Source organism: Hemiscyllium ocellatum, chromosome 1 (assembly GCF_020745735.1).
Source record: "Hemiscyllium ocellatum isolate sHemOce1 chromosome 1, sHemOce1.pat.X.cur, whole genome shotgun sequence".
In the NCBI taxonomy this organism is placed as follows: Eukaryota; Metazoa; Chordata; class Chondrichthyes; order Orectolobiformes; family Hemiscylliidae; genus Hemiscyllium; species Hemiscyllium ocellatum.
The window spans coordinates 141954375-141974011 of NC_083401.1; the positions used below are offsets into that span (position 1 = coordinate 141954375).

General features: G+C 40.7%; 1 protein-coding gene across 13 annotated transcripts in view; it reads left to right on the top strand.

Annotated features, from left to right (window-relative positions):
* LOC132816629 (calcium/calmodulin-dependent protein kinase type II subunit delta) overlaps nucleotides 1–19637 on the top strand; it is a 311557-nt gene that overhangs the window by 153797 nt on the left and 138123 nt on the right. For all 13 annotated transcript variants that reach the window (XM_060826454.1, XM_060826470.1, XM_060826504.1 and 10 more), the window contains exon 4: nucleotides 6909–6963. In XM_060826454.1, the coding sequence (XP_060682437.1) occupies nucleotides 6909–6963 (55 nt within the window). The remainder of the gene's footprint in view (nucleotides 1–6908; nucleotides 6964–19637) is intronic.

Below are 19637 nucleotides of genomic sequence, written 5' to 3' on the forward strand. Positions count from 1 at the left end.
GATAGCAAATGTGGTTCCCTTGTTCAAGAAGGGGAGTAGAGACAATCCTGGTAATTATAGACCAGTGAGTCTTACTTCAGTTGTTGGTAAAGTGTTGGAAAAGGTTATAAGAGATAGGATTTGTAATCATCTAGAAAAGAATAATTTGATTAGGGATAGTCAGCATGGTTTTGTGAAGTGTAGGTCATGCCTCACAAACCTTAATGAGTTCTTTGAGAAGGTGACCAAACAGGTAGATGAGAGTAAACCAGTTGATGTGGTGTGTATGGATTTCAGCATGGCGTTCGATAAGGTTCCCCACAGTAGGCTATTGTACAAAATTCAGAGAATGGGATTGTGGGAGATATAGCGATTTGGATCAGTAATTGGCTTGCTGAAAGAAGACAGGGGGGGGGGTTGATGGGAAATGTTCATCCTGGAGTCGAGTTACAGTGGTGTACAGCAAGGGTCGGTGTTGGGTCCACTGCTGTCCGTCACTTTTATAAACAATCTGGATGAGGGCGTAGAAGGGTGGGTTAGTAAATTTGCAGACTATACTAAGGTTGATGGAGTTGTGGATAGTAACGAAGGAAGTATTAGGTTACAGAGAGACATAGATAAGCTGCAGAGCTGGGCTGAGAGGTGGCAAATGGAGTTTAATGTGGAAAAGCGTGAGGTGATTCACTTTGGTCGGAGTAACCGGAATGCAAAGTACTGAGCTAATAGTAAGATTCTTGGTAGTGTAGATGAGCAGAGAGATCTCAAAGTCCAGGTACACAGATCCTTGAAAGTTGCCACCCAGTTTGACAGGGTTGTTAAGAAGGCATACAGTGTTTTAGCTTTTATTAACAGAGGGATCGAGTTCTGGAACCATGAGGTTATGCTACAGCTGTACAAAACTCTAGTGCGGCCGCACTTGGAGTATTGTGTACAGTTCTGGTCAGGGCATTATAAGAAGGATGTGGAAGCTTTGGAAAGGGTGCAGAGGAGATTTACTAGGATGTTGCCTGGTATGGAGGAAAGGTCTTATGAGGAAAGGCTGAGGGACATGAGGTTGTTTTCATTACAGAGAAGAAGGTTGAGAGGTGACTTAATAGAGATATATAAGATAATCAGAGGGTTAGATGGGGTAGACAGGGAGAGTCTTTTTCCAAATATGGGGACGGCGAGCTTGAGGGGGCATAGCTTTAAATTGAGGGGTGATAGATATAGGACAGATGTCAGCGATAGTTTTTTTTTTACTAAGAGTAGTAAGGGTATGGAATGCTTTGTCTGCAACGATAGTAGATTCGCCAACTTTAAGTACATTTCAGTCGTCATTGGACAAGCATATGGACAAACATGGAATAGTGTAGATTAGATGGGCTTCAGATTGGTATGACAGGTCGTCTCAACATCGAGGGCCGAAGGGCCTGTACTGCACTGTAATGTTCTATGTAGGGGCAACAGTATCTAGCATCCTCATGTGGTTTAAGATGGAGATTGTCCAATTCTGCCTCTGCAGTCCCAGAGTAAGTAATTCATATGTTATTCTGTATCAGATCTATTGGTCATGTAGCTAAGATTAATTTCTTCTGATATTAGGGAGATGACAATAGTAAGTTGAGTCCATTTCTGGCAACATGGGGGTCCAGTTGACTTCAGATGAAATAACTGCTTTCCTGGATTTGCTCAATAAAAGCGCTGATCAATATTCCTTCTATGAGGATATAGATCCTTCAGGAGATCGGTGCTTTAGATTAGATTACTTAGTGTGGAAACAGGCCCTTTGGCCCCACAAGCCCACACCGACCCTCCAAAGAACAACCCACCCAAACCCATTCCCCTACATTTACCACTTCACCTAACACTAAGGGCAATTTAACCTGGCCAATTCACCTATCTTGCACATCTTTGGATGTGAGAAGAAACTGGAGCACCCGGAGGAAACCCACACAGACACGGAGAATGTGCAAACACCACACAGACAGTTGTCCGAGGTGGGAATTGAACCCAGGTTTCTGGCAGTGCTAGCCACTGTGCCACCCGTAACTTTATTTCAAGATCAATTTGATTCAGCCATCTATTATGAGCAAGTTCTATTTGCATTTGATAACATTTTCATAGTCCCAAAATGTAACATTATCTTGTACACATCGATTGCATCTGATCACACTTTTCAGCTCTTATTTTATCCATGGTCCTAATCACATTTCTTCTGTTAACTAACACCGACACCCTGTTGGTTGTACAGAGCTTAATGTTCGCCCTTCTCAGCAACATGTTGCAAAAGTTCTTGATGAGTGCTGGCAACATGGCTCTCTTTTCAGTACCATTCACCTTCTGGTTTGCAGGTTTTGAAATAGTGGGTTCTGCAGCTGCTGCAAGCCTTCCTATTGAACCTAATTTTCTCACTTGTTCCTCATTAACAACGTAGATCATTAACAATGTTGAGAATTAACAATGCTGCAGCACAAGAGATCATTGAAGCTCATTTACCTTCACAATCATATATTGTATAGACTCCCACCAGGACACTGCATATTTAATCATCTCAAGAAAAAAATGTAAACATCAAAAATGGATTACCGGAATTGAGCAAATGCAGAAAATTCTCCCAGAATGAGAATGGTGGCTGATTAGGACTGTTGGGCTGAAATTGTTTATAAAATGGCAGAAATCAACACTAATGTAACCTCTTTGTCAGGACAGACCATGCTGCAACAATCTACCATGATTGCTCCAGAAATGGTGAAATTTGCAGCCCATTCAATGAGGTTTTGCAAGTACAGCTAACATCGAGGATTAGAAATTCGGCTACCTTTTGAGGTATGCAGGATGAACTGTTCTGTTAAAGGCTAGTTTGTTTACATTATATATTTTGGGACAACTGACTATATTTCTTTGGCTCTTATAAAATTCCTGACAGAGACTTGTGATATGCTTGCTTTCCAGAGAACACCATCTGGCTGCTTCACATTGCACTTAGTAGGTTTGTGCTCATGATAGTGACAGTTTGCTGCCGTCTACTTTCTTTACAAGTCAAGTGCCTGTTGCCTCAGCATGGTAATGCATTCTAGGCAAAGTGCAGTATTGTAAAAAATTCAAAATTCTTCTATCCGAATGAAAAAAGGCTAACCTGTAGTTTTTGGACTTTATTAGATGGCATCACTTTCCTCGTTATGCTTCTGGCTGATACCAGATAAGTCCGATCGCAGGTTGAAGTCTGAATTGAGAGTTCATATTTTGTTTGCTTTGTTAGAAAAGAATTTGTTTTTGTTGAACTGTGCTCTTAATTCTTGTAGAATTGCTGTCCCTCTGCTTAGATCTGCTTAAGTGATGCATACTCTATACATTGACTAGCAACATGATCCATTGATATTTTTTAATGTTGGTTGATATTTTTCTGGGCCACTTGTCTGTATTACTGAGCCCAGTCTGGCTTTCTCTTAGTACAGCTGCTAAAGCACTTCAAATACTGAAAGGCCCAGCAAGACCCCTTTGTTAGCTTATGGTAGCCACTTGAAAGTAGGTAGAAATGCTATTTGTGAAAGTCCAGTGCATTAACAAAGGAGTGCTTTTGAGAAGCAGGTAAGATCTGATATAGGATTGCCACCACCGTCTGGAGGATTTCCTGAAGATCTAGAAGTTGGAAAATCTTGGATTCTACCAGTAACTACTAATCACCCAAATGACCATAATATATTGTCTTGTGTAAACTCTCAGGATCAAGAATGACTTACTTCTACTCCAGTTTGCTGACGATTGCAGTGAAGAATCTTCATATTCTGCCACATGCAGAGTGGGGGTCTTCTCGTGTTTAGTACCTTCTGAGACAAACGTTCACATTCTGGTCCCTCACAAGTCAGAGGTTCCCCTAGGCCCAGCAGGATGTTGAACCTCTTCAGGGTTGAACACATCCCTGAAGTATTTCGATTGTCTTGCTGGAAATATCCTTCTACAACTGAATCCTGAGTAGGATGGCTGGTTTGGGAAGCTGCTGTCAGGACATGAGCTACATGCTCTTCCCGTCAGGTTTGTGTTCCAACTAATAAGGCCATGTCGTAGGGCAAGTCCGTTTCGAAGAGGGTGCTCCAGTTGGATAGCATTTCCTGGCTCTGGATTAAAAGGGCCTTGTAAAGGCACTACTCCGAGTACTTCTCTTGAGGTGCCTGATGTAGATTGTCCAAACCCCTCTGGCATATCGGAGGGCAAAACTCACTGCTGTCTAGTGAACAGACTTGCGATTTTGATCCTGCAGTACTTTTCCCCTCAAAAATTTCAAAGGCTGAGCTGCCACTTTTGAGGTGATGATGAATTTGTCATCTGTGCCTTCATGAGGATGAGGCTGTCGAGATGTGCACGTCACCATTGATCTTAATTTGTGTTTTGCTATACGAGCTGGTTGAAAGAGACTCTTAGTTTTCCACGTATTTAAAGAAGGAACCAACTTATCAAATAATTTGTAGAAATGGCCTGGAGCTTAGTTTTTGAGTCCGTGCACAGATGAGTGTCATCAGTGAACTGAAGCTCTATGATCTGAGGCTGAAGAAATTTTGCTATTGGATTGAAGATGGCGTAGTTTCTCATCTGTTGATTATCTCCTTGAATGTGGGTAATTTGCAGTATTGCAGTGCGAAAGGTTGAGAAAGAAGAGAATTGTTGAAATGAAGTCACCTTGTTTGATCCTCATCTTCAATAAGATAGAGTATGTCATGGTTCCACTGATGAGGACAAAGACTTTCTTGACTACACACAGAAATTTGTCGTCATCATTCTCTACCTCTTTCATGATGCCAAATTTCTATGGGCAAATTTGAGGATGATATTTTATAATACTTTTCTTTTGAGAAGATTTGTAGCTCAGGTTGAGGTTTTGGATGTAGGTTTGCTCACTGAGCTGAAAGGTTCATTTCCAGACATTTTGTTACTTTACTAGGTAACATCTTCAGTGGACCTCATGCGGAGCAATGTTGAAAATTCCTCCTTTCTATTTATGTGGTTGAGAGTCAAAAAGTTTCTTTGTGAAGTTGAAAGAGACCCCGCGCAGCAGTTGGTCTTGAATGGTGCTTGAATTACCACAGGATGAAGATTGTGTCTGAGCCTCTCGATGGTTGAACTGTGTGTGAGAGACTTGGAAAGGAGTTCTTTGGCCACTGAGAGGAGGTGCTTTTGGGGATCCTTAAATACCTAATTTCGTCTGTGGCAGACAACAGGAAAGCTACACAATTGAGCTTGTCTCCCTTCTTGAAAGCAGTCAATATCTCTTGGATCCCCTGGTAGCAGATGAGGTATATGAGGTTGTACAGCTGTGTTTGGACATTTAGAATCCCTCAATCCAATTACTGTTTGGTTCAACTGCTAGACTGATGTTAGTTTTCTCGTCTGCAGCCTTTTATATATTACCTTTTCATATACTTCACCCATTCTTTTTGAAATTTTGTTTTCATCTTTGAATTGGTCACCACCTGATTGATTGAAACATCCATTATCTGGTTGAACTGCAAGTCCTGGTGCCATTGGAATGTTTTTGAGTGAGCTTTTAGGCTCATCCATCAAAGGAAAGTGGTGTTATTCATCTGGGTTCACACTGAAGCTCAGTTCTCTTTTTTTGTGCTGTTAATTTACTCCCCTTTCACAAATTAAGTATAGCAGCCAGTAAAATAATACTGTGGTGTGAGAAAATATCATTTTGCAGCATTTATCTTTTCTTTGATCCCACCCTTCAGATAGCTGTGGGTCTACAGGTGCGATATGTCTGCACAATAGCAGTGGTTTAGCTCTGCAGTTGTCACTTGTGTAATAAACTGTCCAAAAAAATGTTGGCCTGTACTGTGAAACCTCATCAGAGTGTGCACTTCATTCATTCAAGGACTCGAAAAATAGCTCTGTCGCCTCCACCCACCCCCAAATCACCACCACAACCCCTCCATCCCTAAACTACCATCACCACAAAACACCTATGTTCAGATGAAAGTATTAACAACAAATTCACTCCAGTTAGGTTTGGAGTAGAGAGGCAGTCTTGCACTGAGGAGATTGATTGATTAATTGTTTTTATTTAAGTATTTTAATCAAAATGTATGCCTGAGATTTTTAATTTTAGCCTAGTGTCTAAAATGATGTGAGGACTACTGGATTCAAAAATTGAATTCCAGTCCCTCTGATTTTCCCCCCAACACTGTCAGGCTGTCACTTTTAATGTTCCAATCCCTGCCACTAACTTCCTTGTTATCTTCAGTGCAATCTTTCCTGTTCTCTGATCCTCAGCTGTGTATTGGTGTTAAAGGACCAGCTCCTTGATAGACCAAGAGGGGTGCCTGTGGCTAGGAAATGGGGGCAGAATTGCAAATCAGGTCCTGGCATTACATTAGCAGGTTATGGGGGAAGCCATTTTTTCTGGGTTTCTCCACCCAGGGCTGTTCATTTTGTGGAGAGAAAGCAGGCCCAGTGACCCTTCAGAATGCCAGACCTCCTGCGTTTCTGAAGCTGTCTCTGTTTCAGATTTCCAGCATCTGCGGTGTTTTTTGTTTTCCATTAATTCTGTATCTGTCTCCACAGATATAGAATGTTCCCAGCATTTTCCCTTCCTTTCAGTTTGTTCTTGACTTTCTATAAATAGTATGCATCATCAAATACTTTCTGTAAGTAGTATGCTCATGTTCAAAGTGAATTGTGTTATTTGCTGCATAGACTGTATCCATAATACTTCAAAATACATTGGACCATTGATAGTGAAATAAATGGACAATGGATGAGCCATACATGTATATTAAAATAATGTAGTTCAATCAATTGTTAGTGGTAGCGATTTCAGTATTACATTTGGGGTATTTTTGCTGGTCTTGTATATACTAATGTCTAAATTTGTACACACTATTTTTGTGTGGCACACATTTAATTTCAAATGTCAAAGAATCGATGTGTTAGATTTTGTTTTTCTTTTTCAGTTCGCCTCCATGATAGCATATCAGAGGAAGGATTCCATTACCTAGTGTTTGATCTGTAAGTAATTTTCATCTTTGATCATTGTTCCACTGTTACAGCATTGTAAAAGCAACCTTTCGAGTAAAGCAGATTTTACTGTGCCCGCAATTGCTCACAGGTTTTATGGAGCAATGATTTTGACAGACAGTTTAAAGCATCGTAACATTACATGGTGATAAAAATTGGTGCAGAAAAGCACAGCATAAAAGTTGAAGTGCGTAGTGTTTAAAAACAAGAACTGGTGTTCTTTGACAACAGCACGCAGGGCAGATATGAAGTAAATCGTTTGCCTGTAATTGAACATCGCATACTATGTGCTTGGTGCATCAATCGTACATTGAATTATATTAGATGCCATGTCAAATGCTAATTGATGTGTTCTCAATCCATTTGGCTACATATTTCCCCAATTGATGATGATATGAGATTATTAGTGGATAAAACTAGAGTGTGTATCAACTATGGTGTTAGCCCACAAGAGTACAGTCTGAATTTTTACTTAGTTGGGCTAACTGAACAACCAAATGGCAGGTAGGAGCTCAACTCCAGGACTCCAAGCCCCATTCTTCCCACCAGTAATTCTCTGAAGGCAACAAACCCACATTCCTGCTGGATGAGTGGGCATGGTGGGTGGATAAGCACTCCAATTCAGTTTGTTCAAACATCTATCTTATGAAGGTTTGAAGTTTTGGTTGTTGAAATTCTAAGGCATTCATATGATTTATGAGGATTTATACTATGGCCCAACCATCTATTTCTGATATAATTCCAAGATGTCCCATGAGGCTAGGATAGTTTATTAGCTTGGATAAAGAGTTTACTGACCAACAATGCAGGGAGTCAGTATAAATGGGTCATTTTCTGGTTGGTAAGATGTAACTAGAGGGGTGCCACAGGGTTTGGTCCTCAGGCCTAACTATTTACAGTTTATATTAATGAATTGGATGCAGGAATAGAAGCTACCATATCCAAATTTGCAGATGACACTAAAATAGGTGGGAAAGTAAGTTGAAATGAAATAAATATACAAATGGATATGTATAGTAAATGGGCCAAAATTTAGCAGATGAAATTTAACCAGGTTATGTGAGAAATTTCCATTTTAGTCAGAAGAATTACCTAATGTATTACCGAAAATAAGAGAAACTTCAAATTGCTTTGGTGCAAAGAGATCTGGGCGTTCTCATGCATTATTCACAGAAACTGATATGCAGGTACAGCATGTAATAAGGAAGGTAAGTGAAATTTTGGCATTTATTGCTAAATGAATAGAATTTAAAAGTAGAGAAGTGTTCCTACAGCTTTACCATACCTGGAATTTGCTTCCAGTTTAGGTCTCTGAGGGATATAGTTACATTGGAGGAAGTTCAGGGGAGGTTCACTAATTTGATCCCAGAGGTGAGGGTTGAATATTTTGAAGAGATATTGAGCAGTTTAGGCGTGCACTCTGAAATGTAAAAGAATGAAAGCAGATCTCATTGGCGTATATAAGATGCAGTCAGTGAATGATAAAGTAGACTTTAAAAAAGATGTTTCCTTGTGTGGGGCAATTTAGAACAAGAGGTTATTGTTTTAGGGTAAGGGGCAGCAGCTTTACAACAGAAATAAGGAGAAATTTCATCTTTCAAAAGATTGTGAATCTGTGGCATTCGCTACCCTAGGTGGATGAATGGACATAGGCAGATTTTTATTTAGTAATGGCTTGTAAAGTTGAGGAGAGCGGGCAGGAAAATGGAGTTGAGGCTGAGAGGATTTATAAATTCTGGGTTCCTTATTTGCATTGGAAGTGTTTTTAAATATTTCACATTGTGATAACACCCTTCTGCCAGCTAAAATCACAAATGTGTCACAGAAGTTTGTAAAGGCACAAATTCCTGTATGGTCATCATGGAAAAGTCAAAAATGTATGCAGACACAATCTTATTGTGGTTTTGCACTTGTAGTACATAGCCCACAAAAAGTCTTTAGTGATTATAATAAAAAGCATATGATAATTACTTTAACTTTTGCAGAATTATTTGTTGTTGCTATTATTTAGGGTGTTTAAAATTTTCGATACTTTGGATAAAATGTGTGTAATGTAAGTATTCAGAAAAAGCATTTTGAGTAGTTTGTAAGGCCCTACTTGACAAATTGCACATTTAGTGAGACCAAACAAAATCCTTCAATGAACATAAATTAGATTAGACTTTTTAGATTAGACTTACGGTGTGGAAACAGGCCCTTCGGCCCAACAAGTCCACACCGAACCGCCGAAGCGCAACCCACCCATACCCCTACATTTACCCCTTACCTAACACTACGGGCAATTTAGCTTGGCCAATTCACCTGACCCGCACATCTTTGGACTGTGGGAGGAAACCGGAGCACCCGGAGGAAACCCACGCAGACACGGGGAGAACGTGCAGACTCCACACAGTCAGTCGCCTGAGTCGGGAATTGAACCCGGGTCTACAGGCGCTGTGAGGCAGCAGTGCTAACAACTGTGCCACCGTGCCGCCCTTAAATGTGGGAGTTTATATTTATGTAGCACTTTTAAATGACTTTTTGACAGCCCATGGTGTTTTTTAGCCAGAGAAATGCTTTTAATGATTTTTGCAATCTAAGGACTGGAGCAGTAAGTTTCTGCACAGTGAAGCCCCATAAATAACAATGAGGTAATGACCAAACAATCTGTTTTAGTATTGTTGGACGAGGGACAATATTGGCCACTATCACCAGAGAAAGCTTCCATGGGAGAAATTGACACAAATTCAGCACACAAATGTGAACTCAAGTGGTGAAGCGAGCAAATTTGTAAGATCTTTTTCTAAGGATACTAGTCCGACCTCCGGACTGATTTGTACTATATCATTACTTAAATCCAAAACCACCTCACAGTTGAGTTGAACTTGTATAATTGCAGAAGTGATGTCCTGACCTAATTACAAAATCCCATCACTATGACCAACCTGGCATTGCTTTTTAATTCTATATCAAGATTGCTAGTTGAAACATATTGTCTCTGCCCAGGCATTTTGCTTTTTTATCATGACGTATCCCTTTCCACCAGGTTGATTCCCAGCAAGTAGTGAGCATTGCTTAGTAACCAGGGCACATGCTGATGCCCTGGCATTATACCATTCGAGTTCGTTATCCTCATGCCATGATGAATTAAATGTTTTGCCTTTTTCTATTACATAAATTGGCATTATTTTTCTTTTGGTTGTACTAATCAGATAAAGTTCAAATCCTCTCACATTTACTATCTTGACATCCTGCTGCCTATCTCTATTTTGTAGGACACTAAAGTAATATCCAGATAAACTCTTAACATTGATGGCCAGCTGAAGTTTAGTTTCTCAGCACCTAGAAATTTCTTAAAACAAAAGATTAAAACCACTGTTATCCTTTGGACAAGATATTTCCTGCGATCTAATTTCAATAGACAATTAGGGCTGGACTTCCCTGGCTAAGTATCAATTTGTAGTGAGTTTCAGGGAGGGTTTCACTCTGAGCCCTGGTGACTTTTCTCCTGTTATATTATGCTTTCACCTCACTCAGTAGCATAGTGTCACTCTTACGCTCAGTGACAGCTCAATGCTCACTGGTGCTGGGACTTCCCAGCATTCATGTTGTGATCACCATGTTTAACCTTAGCTGCCAGCCTGCTCAATATAGTCAGCTGGGTAAGCACAGTGTCTGTGGTTTGGAGAGAAGTGCAGCAATGTTGCAAGAGGACTACTGATCATCTGTGGTTTGCAAGGGTAAGTACATTCTTCTCTCTCTGCTACTATATACTGTCACTCTTCCACTGCACTCACCTCCCACCAAGTCCCATGATCTACCACTCTCACTATCGTATCTCAATAGCTCTTTGCTACCTATGGCTCCAAACTGCTCACCCTTCCTGCTGTCTATGCTTACTACAAGCTCACTTGTGGCACCACGCCACTTTCTATGACTGAAGACGAGCCATTCCTGATTAATTATAATTGACTGTTCATTGATGCCACATGTGACAAGCTGCCTGGTTTTCTGTCAAGACTAAAAGGTAGACTGAAGTATGAGCACTGAAGTACAGAGAATCCCTGATTCAGGAACATCCACCTGATGAATGCATACTGATGAACACGACCCCTTGTATGGGTGTAATTTTAAAGATCCGGCCTGTGAACATTTTCAGTACTTATCAATGGCAATCTTATATTGTCCTGCACTGTGTTCAGCTTGCAAATGGACTCAAGAATGGAGCCATTCCCAACTCTGGGGTTGCCTGTAGGAGTGAAGTGAGTAATAAGAAATCAAGCCGTAGCCCTAACATGCTCTTCATGCCAGTACATGGGATAGCTGCCTGTCTCATGTGCAGAAGAGACCAAAAAAAACTACAAATGCTGGAATCCAAAGTAGACAGGCAGGAGGTTGGAAGAGCACAGCAAGCCAGGCAGCATCGGGAGATGGAGAAGTCAACATTTCACGTGTAACCCTTCTTCGGGACTGCCTAGCAGCAGCATAACAACGTAAGGTGCCAGTGAGCTTCAAAGTGCAGTGTCAAAGCAATGATTGAATCAAAGATGTACCATGATGATCTGGTAAGGCTGATGTAGATAGGAATTGATCTTGATACTGTGTATGGAGCATGCCCTGGGTTGTTGGGGAAACAACGGGAAGGCACTGAGAAGAGCTGGTGAGCAAGGTGCACATTCAGTTTCATTTCTATTTTCTCTCCCAAGTCTGGGAAAATAGCAAACTGTATATACGTGAGGTAGAATTAGGTAATAATGAATGTGAAAAGGCCCCTTGTCTCAGAATGGGATTCGCATCTCATCATTAAAACCTTGCGTGGAAAACCAAGCTTTTTTTTCACAATCTCCAGAATTTCATTTTTTAAACTGACTCACTATTGTTCACATTGCTCACAGCCTGGGAAGCATCTGCCCTTATTTTCTGGCACGCAGACTTATAAAGTTTTGTACAAGTCATTGTTTAGCTGTGCCCTATATCACTGGATACTGTGTTTTTTGACCCTAACCGTGACTGCCTGAAATGAGGCATCTTCCAAAAGGGTAACACATTCCAGAAAATGAATTAGCACACTCGAGAAATATCTCTGATCTTGCTGCTATTGAAACCGAATAATAAGTTACCAGGATGACATCCTGACAATATTCTACCTTAATCTCAATGAATGACAGCTTTTAAAATTTATTTTTGGTTGTTCTTGTAAAGCATCATGTTATTTTGTCAAAAAAGAATACAATTTATTTTGCTTCAAATCCATTATGGTTGTATTGTTCAGACAGAATTTGGAGTTAGTTCAGTGAGATGAGATTTGGAAATTCCTATTTATTACTGAGAACTGCAAGTCTGCATGCGATCAGTGCTTTGGGTACTAAACTCAATGGAGAGAGCTACAATATCCCAAGGAATGAATAATTTCTGAAAAATTAGAAGCGTGAATGTAGACAGTTATCAACAAAGTGCACAGGGTTCAGTTTAAACCAACTATCATTTATTGTACCGTATACCCTAGTTGTAGTAACACAGTGGCAAAAGTTACATATTGTGATCACCATGTTTAACCTTAGCTGCCAGCCTGCTCAATATAGTCAGCTGGGTAAGCACAGTGTCCGTGGTTTGGAGAAAAGTGCAGCAATGTTGCAAGAGGACTACTGGTCATCTGTGGTTTGCAAGGGTAAGTACATTCTTCTCTCTCTGCTACTATATACTGTCATTCTTCCACTGCACTCACCTCCCACCAAGTCATTGTCTTCCTCTAAAACCTGTGCAGTTCAAAAAGTGTTTATGCAGAGCTCTGCCTTGCAAAATGTCTGTGATGCAGTTAACCATTGCATGACATTTGAAAATAGAGCTGCCCTCAGTTAAGTCTTGGGTTCTGGATTCTTTTCTTGAGAGGTACATGTTTGTTGGTTTTGATTTTGTTTATGTCTGGCACATTCTTCCCATCCAGTTCTGCTGCTTCCAGCTGCTGAGTTTTACCTATCAGCTGCTGAAATCTGAAGCCTGTGAGGAATAACCTCACTAGATCTAATTCCTGTCCTTGCTCCAACACAGGTCACTACCCAGTTTCAGCTCACTGTTTGAAACTGCCTGCAATTAGCACCTTTTCTGCTGCTGATCAAGCTTAGAAAGAAATACATTGCAGAATTCCTGATGAGCCTAAGAAACAAGAATTCTAGGTAGTCTGAGCTTCTTTCTCAGCTATGTCTTCCTAATCACGTACTATTATTTCGGGTACCTGCTTAATAAGTGCAGGAAAAGATTATAAGGCACCCCAGAAAATATCAACAGAGACTTTATGACATGAATGCCCTACATTTGCTATGTTCTTCAGAGCACTGCTGGAATTATGACAGGAATGTGGCCAAGTGTCCATAGGACCAGTTGTTCCTAAATGCAATGCTGAAATGAAGGAGGACTAAGTTTGTGGCAGATTCACTGTCCAGAGAAACAAGATGTTTTAACCTGTGTCCTAATCCAGTGCAGTTCATTTCAGAAATTATTTGCTGCTGTCATCTCCCATAAGTGAGATTAATAATGTCAACTGTGCTGTTATATATTATTGTTTCTCCATTGAATGGTTGAGAATATTTATGGGCTTTATACTGAAAGTCTGTCTTAGCCGTTCAGTTGCCCAGTGACCCTAGGAAAGGGTTGGAAATCGATCTTGATGTTGCTGACTTGGATTCATAAGTGAATGGAGAGGATATGAATGAATTGCTGCTGCAAGCACTGTGTTCAGGGAGATCCACATCGGCATGTACCATGTCAGCAATTATAAATGCTTGTTTTATAGACTTCTTCCAACCAATGCAAAACATCCTGGTTTTGACAAGATAAAATGTTTGCGAGTTCAAACACCAAATGAACTTTTTCTCCCCAAATCTTTTTTTTCTTAATTAGGGCAAGACAAATTGCTGAAAGGAGATAAGAAGTTGAAGCTGTGTTTAAAAACAAAAATATCAGTTGTTTTGACAGATGGTTAATTTGATAATTGATAAATTTATCACGTATTCAGTTCTCATGTGAAAAACAGAAATTGGTGGAGAAATGGGTAGTGTTCATTCTCGTTTCAAAACTTTATGGCGCTGATACATAGAACTAGGTGCATGCCCTAAGTTGGTGCTTTCGACAAATGGAGTTAAACATGAGTCGTTTTGTATTGGGGAGGATGCAGTTGGGAGTCAGCAGTGTTAATAGTTCAGCTTAATAGTTAGCCTGCAGTTTAGAGCAGGTTTTTAGACCTCTCTCTTTACCTGGATAATTATTAAATTTAAGTTATTTGTTACCACTGACTTTTCCACTGTTTAAGGGGCTTTCTCAGAGGGTTCAAGATGCTGGGTTTTGCACATTGGAATCTTCAATTTCCTGAGTAATTTCCACAGAGTTAGCTTGTTAGAGCTTCCACATGGTCCCAAATATGTGACTAAGTTGTTCCAACAACTCAGGCCAACAGATTTGTTGTTGTTGACAAAGATGACTGAAAAACCGCAAATGAAATGTGTTCTATTAAAACTGCTACTACATAAACTTAAAACCAACTCACCAGTGTCGAATAAACTTTAATCTCAAATGTAAGGTAATATCTCATTCATAAACAATGAGTTGTGTATCTGCAATAACAACTTTGATTAAGATAAAGAAAGAAAGGACTTGCATTTACATAGCATCTAGAACCCTTGTGCTTTCTGATCTACATTGATTTCAGATTAAGCAATGTCTCAACTGTTTCCATGGCCTCAATTCTCCTATTTTTATAACTATTGCCAATCCTGTTACCTCTGTGTGCCTCCAATCCTGATTAGATTAGATTACCTACAGTGTGAAAACAGGCCGTTCGGCCCAACCAGTCCACACCGACCCTCCAAAGAGTAACCCACCCAGACCTATTTCCCTCTGACTAATGTACCTAACACTATGGGGCAGTTTAGCATGGCCAATTCACCTGATCTGCACATCTTTGGACTGTGGGGGTGGATATCCACGCAGATATAGTGAGAATGTGGAAACTCCACACGACTGTCGCCAGAGGCTGGAATCGAACCTGGGACCCTGGTGCTGTGAGGCAGCAGTGCTAACTACTGAGCCACCGTGCTGCTCCTAGTCTCTTGCATGTGACCAATTTTAATTACTACCTCAATGGTGGTCACACCCTCATTTGCCAAGGCCTTATACTCCTCTCTCCTTTAACCTCTCTGCATTGGTGTATCTCTTAATAGGTCCAGTCAAGGATAGTAATGGGGAGTTGTGTGTGGAGGCTGAAGAAATTGGGGAGATGCTGAATGAATACTTTTCGTCAGTATTCACTCAGGAACAGGACATTGTTGCCGATGTGAATATTGAGTCACAATTAATTAGAATGGATGGCTTTAAGTTGTAGGGAAGAGGTGTTGGAAATTCTGGAAAGGGTGAAAGTAGATAAGTCCCCTGGGCCTGATGGCATTTATCCTAGGACTCTCTAGGAAGCAAGGGAGGAGATTGCAGAGCCATTAGCCTTGATTTTTATGTTCTCGTTGTCTACAGGAATAGTGCCAGAAGACTGGAGGATAGCAAATGTGGTTCCCTTGTTCAAGAAGGGGAGTAGGGATAACCCTAGTAACTATAGGCCGGTGAGTCTCACTTCTGTTGTGGGCAAAGTCTTAGAGAGAATTGTAAGGGATAGGATTTATGAACATCTAGATAGGAATAATGTGATCAAGGATAGTCAGCATGGTTTTGTGAAGGGCGGGTCGTGCCTCACAAACCTTATTGAATTCTTTGAGAAGATGACTAAGGAGGTGGACGAGGGTAAAGCAGTAGATGTGGTGTATATGGATTTTAGTAAGGCGTTTGATAAGGTTCCCCATGGTAGGCTACTGTAAAGAATACGGAGGTATGGCATTGAGGGTGAGTTGGAGGTTTGGATTAGGAATTGGCTGGCTGGAAGAAGACAGAAGGTAGTAGTTGGAGTGCAGTTACCAGCGGTGTTCCACAAGGATCTGTTTTGGGACCATTGCTGTTTGTCATTTTTATAAATGACCTGGAGGAGGGGCTAGAAGGTTGGGTGAGCAAGTTTGCGGATGATACAAAAGTCGGTGGAGTTGTTGACAGTGAGGAAGGATGTGGCAGGTTATAGGAGGATATAGATAATCTGCAGAGCTGGGCAGAATGGTGGCAAATGGAGTTCAATGTAGCTAAGTGTGAAGTGATTCACTTTGGTAAGAGTAACAAGAAGATGGAGTACTGGGCTAATGGTCGGATACTTGGTAGTGTGGATGAGCAGAGGGATCTTGGTGTCCATGTACACAGATCTCTGAAAGTTGCTACCCAGGTAAATAGTGCTGTGAAGAAGGCATATGGCGTACTGGCTTTTATTGGTAGAGGAATTGAGTTCCGGAGTCCTGAGGTCATGTTGCAGTTGTATAAGACTCTGGTGCGGCCGCATCTAGAGTATTATGTGTAGTTTTGGTCGCCTTACTATAGGAAAGATGTGGAGGCACTGGAGCGGGTTTACCAGGATGTTGCCTGGTATGGTAGGAAGATTGTATGAGGAAAGGCTGAGGCATTTGGGGCTGTTTTCATTGGAGAAAAGAAGGTTTAGGGGTGACTTGATAGAGGTGCACAAGATGATTAGGGATTTAGATAGGGTTGACCATGAGAACCTTTTTTCCACGTATGGAGTCAGCTATTACAAGGGGGCATAGCTTTAAATTAAGGGGAAGTAGGTATAGGACAGATGTTAGGGGTAGATTCTATACTCAGCGAGTCGTGAGTTCATGGAATGCCCTGCCAGTAACAGTGGTGGACTCTCCCTCTTTATGGGCATTTAAACGGGCATTGGATAGGCATATGGAGGATAGTGGGCTAGTGTAGGTTAGATGGGCTTGGATCGGCGCAACATCGAGGGCCGAAGGGCCTGTACTGCGCTGTATTTTTCTATGTTCTATTAACTAAGATACTCCTTATTAGCTAATTAGCATTTGACCAAACCTTTGATAGCTTATCCTGCTATCTCCATACAAAAACAAAATGCCCACAGATGCTAGATATCGAGAATAAAGAAGAGAAGATGCTAGAATACTCAAGATGAGAGAATCAGTATAAACAACCTTTCAGGTTAACCATCTCTCATCAGAACTAGTTGAATTAGAACTGCAGTCAGTTTTAAACAAGTGACAAGTTGGAGAAAAGGACACTGAACAAAAGGGAAGATCTGTTTAAGGATGGGAAACAGGAAAAATGTCGTAAAAATTGCTACTCTGAGGCCAAAGGAAGTGGTGAAGTGTCAAATCCAGAAACAAGATCTGTTTCGGGGTGGGGGGGCGGGTGTGTGTGTGTGAGTGATAGAATAATGTATAGCTGCTGCCTGAAAACAAAAAGAAGAGAAAAACAAGCAGGTTTAAGCAAAACCAGCAAACGAAAGAGAAACAAAATAGCAATCAAGGTTGCATTTTTGAAATGTTGATGCTTCATTGGTTTAATTGAGAAATAAATTCATGAATGACCTGTTTAGAAAGGATAAGGACCTATTCCCTCAGCAGTGAGGCCACATTGAGGGAATAGTTTTGAGCTAGTTAGAGAAGGATTGGAAGGAGTGAGGATGGAAAGGCATCAAAAATTCTGATGTTGATTACCCAAAAGGTTGGTAGAAGCTAAAATGCTCACTGCATTTAAAAGCACTTGGAAAATACACTCAAATCTATGCAGCCTTCTGTGCTATGGGTCAAAAGTTGGATTTTGATGGGTAGGTCTTTTTCAATGGCTGAGCAGCCTCTTACTGTCATTTTGTTTGTTTGTTTCTGGCAGAGGGAAAAATAATGTTGGAGACTACAGTTTTCCAGGATAAATCTGAAGAGGTGAGAATTTCAGAAGAGGAGATAGTGGTAGTCGATGAAGCTTGCCATAGTGCAGTCAGATGTAGGATGAATGGTTTAATCAGTTATGCTGATGTAGGAGGAAATAGGGTTAAAATAATATAGGGAGTTGTGGATATTGAGGTTTGCAAGAAAATACTTTGAGAAAGAATTGATGCTTTGACAACTTTGCTAATGGGGCTAAGGGAAGTGTAGTGAGTGTGGGTGGGAGAATTTGTTTGAATAAGTTTGGTGGAAACAAGTTTAAGTCGGCCAGGACGGCCAACAAGTTAGTAGGTCAACAATGATGAGTTGAGATGAAAATGGAAATCATAAGGAATTTTTCAACGCAAAGCATGTGTCAGGAGAAAGAATATCTTAAGTGAGAGTCACGGAAGAGGCTGTATCCCCAGAATCTCTACAATGTGGAAACAGACCCTTCGGCCCAACGAGTCCACACTGACCCTCCAAAGATTAACCCACCTGGACCCATTCCCCTACATTTACCCCTGATTAATGTACCTAACCTACACATCCCTGAACACAGTGGACAGTTTAGCATGGCCTATTCACATCTTTGGACCGTGGAGAAAACCGGAGCACACAGAGGGAGAATGTGCAAACTCCACACAGACAGTCACTGAGGCTGATTCGAACCAAGGTACCTGACGCTGTGAGGCAGCAGTGCTAACCACTGAGCCACCGTTCTGCTCCAACTGTATTTGAGAACACAATAGGATCAAGGAGTGAGATATTCAATGGAGGAAATGGTGCCAGGAGAGATTAAGATGTAATTTGATGGTGAGGGCAACACCACCAGGCTCAGGCTAACAACTAGTGGAAAGAAAAGCAAGTAGGAAGGAATGAAGCAAATTTGTCAAACCCAGGACAGCAGTGTTAATGTCACACTGAGGTTGTGGTGGGGAACAGCTTGTTTGTGAGGGGAAGCAGTATTTTCGAGGAGAATGTGGAGAGAAGAATCATTTGATTATCCAATGCCAGAGTCCGAGAGCCATCAGTATGGAAAAGAAAGGGAACAAGGAGGTGATTGACTAGATTAGCAGTGAGTGAGTGCAATACACTGTAAATTTAATGAGAGGAAAATGGGGAATTTGGAGTTCAAATATCTAAATAGTAACATTAATATGACTTCAGCTATACTCTGCCCTTTTAAAAGCTGAAGCTGTAAAGCCAACTGTTAGAAATGGTCACTAATTAGTATTGTTGAATTAATGGGCCCATACAAGGGCCCATAATTTAAAAACTAAGTTATTGATGACGGTTTTGGAACATATGCAGTTGAGATTATTCTGCTTTCTGTTGCTGATATTATAAATAATTATAAACACATATCTGCTTGCACCATCTTTTTGAAATCTAAATCTAAAGCAAGTTTGCATATTTGTACATAAAACAATAACAACGAAAGTTTATTGAGTAAACTAATTCCTCCTTTCTTTAGGTATACAACTAGAAGCTATCATTTTACATCCAGAGGTTATATGATGTTTAAAGTAGAAGTCTTACTTAATCAGATTACCATTATACAAGTCCCATCAATTTCTGCAAAGTATTCAGTGAAGTGATAACTTTCCCAGGACAGCGCCCATTTAATTAAATGCAGTGATCAGGAAATAATGATGGAGGTCCATTTTGTCAGCAAGTTTCCCCAGAACCTTCCAGTCCTTCCCTTTGGAAGATGAAACATAGAGCTGAATTTTCCCTCACTGTACAAATTTGTTCTATAGATGCAGATACTACAGCAAGAAGTTCTGCCTCATTTTATGCATATCATAAAATTGAGCTACATTCAGAAGACCATTCGAAAAGCTGGGATGTATGCTAATGCTGGAATCCCTT